We start from the raw sequence: 10,434 nt of genomic DNA, 5'->3' as shown, positions 1-10,434 counted from the left end.
AATAACTTTTTAAAAACGGGTCAAATATGGATAAGAACCATATTATCCATTTAGAAAATGGATAACTAATGAGTAACCAATGGATAACCAATGAGTCTAACTTTTACATTTGTAAAACCTCAAATTGGGGGTTCCTCAAATTAGAGAGACTAAGAATACTTCCAAAAGTGATCATATACAAGAAGTCATGGATAATATGAGTAACCTATATTATCCGCCGGTTAACCCGTTTTTTATCCGTATTAAATATGGGTCGGGTCGGATAATTGATCCGTTTTTTCATTACCCATTTTCAACCCGAACCATATCCGACCCGCCCCGCCCGTTTGCCACTCCTAATCTTGATAACCAAATGATCACAATAATCGAAAAAGTAACTTTTTGTGAACTTCTTTACCAACAACAACAACAACAACCCAATAGTGTGAACTTCTTTTTACCATGCTAGTTTTTTTTTAAACGACCTTTAAAAAAAGAACCTTTAGTTTAATTTATTTTAGGACTTAAATTTACCTCTTCTCTTGGAAAATGAAAAATCTAGAGGTCATTGTTATTGTTTTGCTTTATATTTAACTTATATATATACCAATAATGGTGGAAAACAATATATTCTTAATTCTAAAATCTATCCTACTAAAGTATATAAAAGAAGTAATTTTAAAAAGGGATTTTTTCCCTTTCTATACAATATTTGAAACTTATTTACCAAAATTGTCCTAGTTTTATATATGACCCACCCTAAACAAGGATTACTTACAAATTATATACAATACATTATTAATGCTTTAAATTAGGGGATTTAGTTATATCATTTTTCTTTTTTGTCTCCTCTCCTCTTTCCTCACTGCCGCCTCTCTCATCTATTTTTCTTTCTTTCTTCATCACTCTTTCTCACTATCTTTTTCTCTCAATAACGTAAGCCTAAAAGTTATCTTCTACCAATCAACCTATTGAAGTAACTTCTAGTTTGTCACTGGTTTGCCCTTTTCTCTTTTACATTGTTACTCACTAAGTATGGACTTTAACAGTGCAAGAATATTATTGAATTCAAACTTGTGACACTTCGTTTGTATTGTGCTCTCTTGAAAATCGGATTATCCTGTAGTTTGATAGTCTTTTTCAAGAGATAAATTCAGCACCTAGTAAGAAGGTCGTAGGAATTGAAGATTCGAAGACTAATCTATCATAAAACTTTGAATTCGAATTTAGGTTTTCAAAAACCATTATTTGTTTAGATTGGGTGTTGTTGCAAACAATTGAGAATATTGTTTGGAGTTTATATCTCAATTTTGAGTGTATTTGGTGAAGATTAGACTTGATTTTGACTGAATTTCAGATTGAAACTTGAAGAAGAAGAAGAAGACATGACATAGGAAGGTAAAAATCCTTTTAAAAAAAATGATAATGTAGCCGAGAGCTTATTGGTGTGATGAATCTCCATTTCTTTATTTTTTTCGATGGCCATTTATTTGAAAAAGTTGAAAAGGGAACAAAAAAGAAGAATTAATCCAAATAGCCATCCGATCTATTACTTAAATTAAAAATAGCCGGTGAATGCGAATATATAATATATGCATAATTTATGTATTACATGTGTATAATTATGTATAATCAATATATAATTTATGTATATGACTATAACAAATAAATAATTAATATGACCGACTATTTGTGTAAAGATCCCACGGAAAAAAACCCACCGGGAATTACATTTTCTGGCTGTTGTGATCATTTGGTTAATGGTATTGTGACTATAAGGTGACAATAAAATTATTGACTTTGATGCAAAAAATCTATAATAGTATGACTATTTGTAAACTTTACCTTTGAACTTTATTGAAATATATGAGTTAATGATTTCAAATAATCATTTCACTTAAACCTTTTGTATAAAGTTAATACACTGAAAAATTTATCACTTTAAAACCACTGAACCTATAATTGATTACTTAATAAATATGTTCAAAGAACCCATTAAATTTGATTGAAAAATCAAGTAGGTATGCTAACTCAGCTAATTGAATTTTATAGAGTTTGAAAAGAACCCCCAACTTTTTTGTAATTCTAATAACAATGCACATATGGCCCCTCAAATCGCAAAATCTGGACAGAGGAGCTGGTTTGACTTTTTTGATGACTCAGGTGAATCCATGCTCCTACGATGCATAATTTTTTATTTTATTTTTAAAGTGGTGCCTCTGTGATATTTAAATTCTAGGTCCGCCTCTGGTCTATCGGAAACTACCTTTCTACCTCCTACCTTTTTTTCTTTAGTATTTTCATCTTAATTATTTTTACTCTTGTATTTTTCAAACATTTGTCTTGAGTTGAGGGTAAGGGTAAGATTTGTGTACACCCTATCCTCATCGGAACCCACTCGTTGTTGTTAACGATGCCACGTAGGATATTCTACAAATTAAAAAAAAAAAAGAGAAAAGAAAATGAACGGAAAGTTAGATTCTCAAGTGGATTACTGCAGTCACTGTCCTTTGGTCTCTCCACAAGCTGTGGACCTATTGTCTTTATCCCCCCTACTTGCAAATAGGAAAGACTGTATGTGATATTTCTGCATCTATGGCATTTGAGATTCGAACGAGAGTGTTGGCGTAACTGGCAAAGTTGCTGTCATGTGATCAGAAGGTTACGGGTTCAAGCCATAAAAACAGTCTCTTGCAAAAATGTAGAGTAAGACTGCGTACTATAGACCCTTGTGGTTCGGTCCTTCCCCAGACTCCGCGCATAGCGAGAGCTTAATGCACTGGGCTGTCCTATGACATTTGAGATCCCAAACCTCTCCCGATAAAATGTACAAAAGAAATAATTAAAGAAGAAGAAGATATGTTATCACTTATTTTTTATCACTTTAAAATCACTGAGTTGATTACTTAATATATATGTTAAACAATTCATTAAATTTAATTGAAAAATCAAGTAGGTATGCTAACTCAGCTAAATTGAATTTTAAAGAGTTTGAAAAGCACCCCTAACTTTTTTTTAATTCTACTAATGACCCCAACTCACTCAATGACCTTTTAACAGTGCCACATATGTTATCATTATTTTTTTCTTTTTTCTTTTTACCTTGGGCATGCTACTATTTTGCTGCTATTATTTTTTTCCCAGTATTTTCATCTTGGCTTTTTTATTCTTATATTTTTCAAACACCCGTGTTGAGCTAAGGATCTATCGAAAACTATCTTTCCGATAGATTGTTATTTTTTCCCGATATTTTTATCTTAAATTTTTACTTTTATATTTTTCAAACACTTTTATGAACTGAGAATCTATCGAAAATAATCTTTTTATCCCGTATAAGGTAGAGGTAAGGTATGTACATACCCCACCCACATCATACCCCCACTTGTTGTTGTTATTGTTGTTAACAATGCCACTTAGGATATTCTATATTAAAAAAAAAAGAGGAGAAAAAAGGAACAAAAAGGGAAAGTTAGATTCTAACATTTATCTTAAGCTTAGAGCCCGATATAGAATTTTTATTTTTATTTCGAAATTAGTGTTTGACCATAAAATTTTCAATTTTCACTTGAAGATTAATTTTAAAATTTTTCGAAAATTTAAAAAATTCCAAAAAATTGTTTTTCAAATTTTTTACTCAGATCATTCACAAAACTTCAAAAACAACCCAAAATTATATTCATGTCCAAATTATTTTCACTTAAAAAGAATTTCATTTTTTTTTGAAATCTTACAATTCTTATATCAATTAGAGTCTGTCGTAACTAGGAACCTCTTCTACCTCTTATCTTTTTTTCTTCGATATTTTATATTTTTTAAACACTTGTCTTGAACTGAGGGTCTATCGGGAACACTATTTCTACCTCATATAAGATAGAGATAAGATGTGGGTACATACTGCCCTCCTCAGACTCCATTTATTATTATTATTATTAATAATGCCACATAGGATATTCTAAGGGAAAGTTAGATTCTCAAATGGATTACTGTCACAGTCCTTTGGTTAAAAGCTTTTCAGTGGACCTATTGTCTTTTTCATTTCCTCCTTGTGAACAAGTAGAAACAACTGTATATGATATTTCTGCATCTTCTATGGCAATTGAGATCCCAAACCGCTACTTATTAACAGTAAATGAAGCAAATTTTGTATCAATAAAGCTATCAAAATCAAATTATAGTCTATGGAAAGCACAGATAGTTTGTCTGCTTGAAAGTCAAGAATTACTTGGTTTTGTCGATGGAACAATCACATCACTACTAGAAACTGATGGGTTCGATTATTTGCAATGGAAAAAGAGTGACCGTTTTGTTAAAGGATTGATTCTTGGCTCTCTTACTGAACAAGTTCTTCGAGATGTGCTCGATAAAGCTACTGCAAGAGATGTTTGGTTGGAGTTGGACCATATTTGCAATCCTCAATTTGAAGGTTAGGCTTATTTTTGTTCTTTTTTAAAATAATCGTGATATCCGGGTTAGTTTGCGTGCACTTTGACTAATTACGGGGACACCTGCTAGCTCCCACCAGCAAAAGTATTGGATAACTTTGTCCACCTAGGCTTGGACAGATGGAAAGAAATTACTGAATATTTTTGCCTTCGCTAGGATTTGAGCCTGAGACCTCGAACCTGGGATGCACGACATATTTTTTCCGAGTCAGTTTAGGTGCACCTCAACTAATTTAAGGGACGCATGCTAACTCCCACCAGCACAAGTATCACATAACTTTGTCCACCTAGGCTTGAACAGATGGAATCACCTAGGTTTTTTGCCTTCGCTAGGATTTGAACCTGAGACCTTATGATTCTCAACATACTTCACTGACTAGTTAAGCCTCGGATGCAAGGCTTATTTTTTCCGAGTTAGTTTAGGCGCACCTCGACTAATTTAGGGATGCATGCTAACTCCCACCAGCACAAGTATCGGATAACTCTGTTCGCCAAGGTTTGGACAAATGGAAAGAAATTACCTAGTGTTTTTGCCTTCGCGGATTTGAACCTGAAACCTCATGGTTCTCAACATACTTTATTGACTACTAGTTAACCCTAATTGGATGCAAGGCTTACTTTTTCCGAGTCAGTTTAGACACACCTCGACTTATTTCAGGGATGCATGCTAACTCCCACCAGCACAAGTATCGGATAACTCTATTCGCCAAGACTTGGACAGATGGAAAGAAATTAACTACTCTTTTTGCCTTCACTGAAATTTGAACCTGAGACCTCATGATTCTCACCACAGTTCACGGACCACTAATTTACACCTTTGGGTGCAACACTTATTTTTGTTGTTCTCCCACTTTTATCATTCTTTCATTGTCCTATGTTACTCAACTGACATGTTTTATTACTATTTGTTTACATATTTTACTCCATAAATTAGTTTGTTATATATGCAAATCCAATAACATAGACTAAAAATGGGAAAAGACATCTAAAAATGGGAAAAAACATCACGCTATTAAAAATATATAGATGCCAGAGACAGATCTAGAATGTTGAATTGATGGGTTCTAGATTCTAGAAAAAGCAGCTTATTGGGTTCTGGATAAATTATTTGTACATTTTCAAGGTATTTCTTAATACAAATATAAGATTTTTTGGCCAAAAGTATTGGGTTCTGCCAAACCCGTAGCTAGAAAGAATAAGATATAGGTGTTGCAATTAAAAAGCACCAGTCAATTGTGTTGTGAAATCATAATGTGGAATGAGATATATCATCATTTGAAGTACAGATAAAACAATATAATTAGTTTAAAACAGAATTTACATATTAGAACTTTTAAAAAAGTTACTTAAAAGGGATTGGTAACAGTGGGCAATATAATAGATTGTATATAAAAGCCTTGGTGGATAGAGTTATCCGGTATCTGTGTTGGTGGGAAGTCGCAGGTACAGAGTTTCGCGCAAGTTGGCCCAGACGCGACGGTTATAAAAAAAGGATTGCATATAATAAAATAATGAGGATTTGTGATTTTACAGAAGATAGTGATGAAGAAGATTACAACCGATACTTGCCACTATACAGAGCTTCACTGGATGGAACTTGGGAGAAAGCAGAAGCATTCTTCAGTCGAGAGAACAACGCGAGCAGAGCTCCGCTCAACTCTTTCCTACAGACAGCACTACACGTCGCGGTTGGCGCAAAGAATGATAACGCCAAGCATTTCGTCGAGAAGTTGGTGGCCTCGATGGAGGACGATCCGTTGGATATGACAGATTGTCTTGGGAGCACTCCTCTTCACTATGCTGCTAGATTTGGCAACTTACACGCAGCTAAACTCCTTGTTGCCCGAAATAAGGATTTGCCTAATATTGGTTGCGATGGTCTTTATCCAATCCATGATGCAGCTGAATATGGATACAATTCTATGGATGTGTATACTTATCTTTTGGGTGTCACCACAGTCCTTGATTCTTATACAGGCACCAGTGGCATTAGGCTTCTCCGTCGATTAATCCATTCTGACATGTATGGTGAGCACATCTTATCTCTTACTTACAATTTTATTCTACATTTCACAAGTTCCGTATCGAATGATTCATTTGATCGATTATACTATAAGATAATTTATAGTCCCAATCTTATATATACATATATCTAATGCAGTCAAACCTCTTTATAATGGCGTCATTTTTCCATACATTTTTTGCTGCTATCGCGAAGTGTTGTTGTAGAGAACATAAATCTTATTTTTTTATTTAAACTCCATACTGAGTCAAACTCCACAACATAAATTGGGACAGAGGGAGTATATCATTTCAGCTTATTACCTACTCTAATATTTAGCAAGAATAATTGGCAGATTTCGCTACAGAGTTGGTCACAAAGCATCCTGATTTGGCAAAAAATGACACAGATGAAAGATCGTCTGCTTTGAAGGAGCTTGCCATGAAGGAATTTGCATTCCGTAGTGGAAGTCGTTTAAACTGTTGGCAACGAAGTGGGAGTCATTTAAACTGTTGGCAACGATTATTCTTCTCGTGTGAGTAACCTCCTTGGCCTCCTTCTGTAAAAAGAAAGAAAAAGCTTTAATTAACTCTTGTTTAAGTTATCACCTTTTAATTTCATTTGTCTTAATCATTAAGGTGTTCCCATCAGGTCAACTTCAAGAAGTCACACATGAAAGAATACCGGATGACATTGAGAATGTAACCAATGAACGACAAATGTTAAAGCCAAAAAGCTGCTGGCTTTCACCAATTTGTGAAAGGATTTACTTCATTACTGGTGAGTCTTATCAAAGGATTTACTTCATTACTGGTGAGTCTTATCATCTTTCCTTTTTCCTTCATCTTTCGAGGAATATGAATTTGTTCCAAGAGATATGTCCACAATACATTTTGAAGGCAGAGACATTCTCAAAAGGAGAAAAACAAAAAGGAAGAGAAAATGAATTAATTGAAGTACTAAAAATCACATACTTGATGACATGCATTTCTATACACAGTGTTAAACTAATAAATAACTTGGTCTCCGTTCAGCGATCAAGAAGTTGGGTGCCCTTCTGTTTGACGTTCTTATAAAAATAGGTAAGTTTTCCTGCTATCCCAATATACTGTGCCTTATTTCATAAAGAAATTTATCTTTCTTTATATACTTTGCTATTCAAATATAAAGTGGAAATGATACATCACTCCTTTAACGGAATGTCTATTTTTCAAATTTGTCGGAAAATAATGTCATTCTAATTCGATGGCATGTAGTTTAGAGATAAAACCAATTCCTCGTAGGTAGTACTACTAAATAAAAAGTCATTCACATTTCCCATTCATACATATATTATTTGGTGAATTTAACTTTATCCCTATTAGTAGTAATAGTTTTACTTTACCTCCCCAAAAGCTAAACACATCGAGATTTTGCTCATCGTCTCACGTCTGATCATGCATTGCAGCGCCTCCTTTGAAACACAACAAAAAACATTACAATGCACTTAAGCTTGCAGAATGCCTATGTGAGAAAATAGAGAGTTTGAGTCACGACGAAGTTGTCTCAATTGTTAGTCGTCCTCTTCTTGAAGCAGCACGCTATGGAAGCTATGAGCTTGTTGAAATTATTGTGAGGAAATTTCCTTCGTTAGTTCACTTTACCGACCGAAGTGGCAAGAATATATTTCACATTGCAATTGAGCATCGCTGCGAAAATGTGTTTAACTTGGTTTATCAGATGAGTCAGCATAGGCATCAGTTGATGATTTCAATAGACTCGTCTCACAATACCATGTTGCATTTGGCTGGAAAACTGGCGCCACAAAATAAACTAAACCTCGTTTCTGGACCAGCTCTTCATATGCAACGAGAATTACAGTGGTTTAAGGTAAATATAACTTCATTGTACTCCCGCATTTTTTAAATTTATGCCATTACGTGTAAATATACATAGTTTTTCTTCCAGATCTAATCCAGTTTTATTCTTAGCTTGTCTACGGAAGAATTTTGTTACCATAGATTATACCAATGTTAAATGTGCAACTGTGTTTCGTAAGCATTGGACGTGCTAATTGTTGGACATGTACCTCTCACCATAGTTCTTGTGGATTAATATGCCATTCAATAACTTACTTTAAGCGCAACGTTTAGGATTTGACCACTCATTTCTAAACAAAACAAGTTTGTTTGTAGAGCTACCGCCTATCTGAACCTTATTTTACAGTTAATTAATCTCAATTTCAATTTTTCAACGTCTTTGATGCGCTTTCCTTTTCTGTCATTTTACCCTAGTAGTATTATGGAGTAGTAACTATTTTATACTTTTCGGCAAATAGAAAGAAAGAACCCTTGTGGCAGCAGATCTTCACTAACATTGCGTAACGATCTTGTATAGGCAGTAAAGAAGCTTGTACCGCCTTCTTACTGGGAATTTGGCAATAATGAGGACAAAATTCCTGCTGAAGTATTTACTAAAGAACATGCTGAGTTGAAGATAAACGGAGAGGAATGGATGAAAGCTACAGCAAATTCGTGCACAATTGCAGCAGCACTCGTTGCTACCATCGCATTTGCAGCAGCAATTACAGTTCCAGGTGGAAACGACAACGAAAGTGGACTCCCCATTTTCTCCAGAAACAGTGCTTTCAGCATTTTCGCCATCTCAAATGCAGCATCACTATTCGCTTCTAGTACCTCTATGTTAGTGTTTTTGTCCGTTCTGACATCCCGTTATGCAGAAGAAGATTTTCTCTATGCTTTGCCTAGAAGTCTAATTCTGGGTTTGTTCACACTATTTCTTTCCATAACACTCATGACGCTTAGCTTCAGTGCAACGGTATATCTTGTGTCCGGACAGAGGAAATCATATGTTCTTGTACCTGTGGCTACACTCGCTTGTTTACCGATCATCTCCTTTGTGCTTATGCAGTTTCCTCTCCTTGCTGCTTTGATTTCTTCGACTTATGGGCGTGGCATCTTTGGCAAGAAGAGTAATCGCCCGTTCTATTGAGCAAATTGCATGTGGAGAATCGCATGTATTTGTACCTAGCTACTTTATCAATATGGAGGGTGTAACTGCAGATGTCCATATATGTTTGAGATTGATCTTAAATTGTCAAATTCATGTATAAAAACATTTGAAGGGAAGTCTTGGAGCAACTGTAAAGTTGTCTCAGTGTGACCTGTAGGTTATAGGCTCGAGTCGTGGAATCAGCCGCTGATACTTGCGTCAGGGTAGGCTGTTTACATCACGCTCCTTTAGGTGTGACCCTTTCCCGGTCCCTGTGTGAATGCTGAATGATTTATGCATTTTTTTTTCCTAATGTATAAAAATTTGATTGTATTGAGTAAGAGAACATGTCATGCCATTGTAAATGTGTCAAATTAGTCATGATGCAGGTTTGAGTGTTGTACATAAATCTTCCTAGAGCTATTTTCCAAGAATATTCTAAAATAGGAAGCAACTTGCTCTACAACAAGTTAAATGCTATTATTGTAGTTGTACTTGTTTACAAATGTAGGAGATTTGTATCCACAAAATCTTACAAGAACAGATTCATATGGGACTTTGAAATCAGACACACAGGCCAATCGAGGCAGAGGCGGACCAAGGATTTGATGGTCGTGGGTGTATTTTTTCATTCAATCAAAATCAGCTTTATATATAGGGGGTCACTTCTAATATATCACTATTTTTTAAAAGTCATATACAAGTATATATGAAATTTTTGCCGAATTGCCGGTGACACCATCTCTTTATAACATAGGTTTGTCTCTGAATCAAGGATTTGAAGTTTATGGTTCCGGATTTTAGACCTTTTGAATTATTGAATTCTAAATTAGTAATTTATACATACTAAATGAATTATTTAAGATAAATACACCGTTTAAGTTAACATTATACCTTAGAAAGAATTAATACGATTGGAACTAGAAAGGAAATTTCAGAGTGGACTGTGATTTCATACGACTAACGATAACAACGTTATTGTCCTACTAAGGAAATTTCTGAATATTCTAGTACTCCCTC

At 34.6% G+C, this 10,434-nt stretch overlaps 1 protein-coding gene across 5 annotated transcripts; it reads left to right on the top strand.

Moving 5' to 3' along the window:
- The first annotated feature begins 3,942 nt into the window (after window positions 1–3,942).
- Window positions 3,943–9,823, top strand: LOC107813662 (uncharacterized). 5 transcript variants are annotated; one of them, XM_075217506.1, is made up of 7 exons: window positions 3,943–4,402; window positions 5,955–6,449; window positions 6,779–6,958; window positions 7,075–7,203; window positions 7,458–7,505; window positions 7,871–8,292; window positions 8,804–9,823. In XM_075217506.1, the coding sequence occupies exons 1-7, from the start codon at window positions 3,955–3,957 to the stop codon at window positions 8,804–8,806; spliced, it is 1,725 nt and encodes a 574-aa protein (XP_075073607.1). In that variant the 5' UTR covers window positions 3,943–3,954; the 3' UTR covers window positions 8,807–9,823. The 5 variants fall into 5 exon arrangements, with proteins under 5 accessions (XP_075073607.1, XP_016494431.2, XP_075073597.1 ...); XM_016638945.2 differs by having other exon boundaries at window positions 8,800–9,823; XM_075217496.1 differs by having other exon boundaries at window positions 7,075–7,236; window positions 8,800–9,823.
- Window positions 9,824–10,434: the final 611 nt, after the last annotated feature.

Source organism: Nicotiana tabacum, chromosome 1 (genome assembly GCF_000715075.1).
Source record: "Nicotiana tabacum cultivar K326 chromosome 1, ASM71507v2, whole genome shotgun sequence".
NCBI lineage: Eukaryota > Viridiplantae > Streptophyta > Magnoliopsida > Solanales > Solanaceae > Nicotiana > Nicotiana tabacum.
This window is presented reverse-complemented; position numbering and strand designations above follow the sequence as displayed.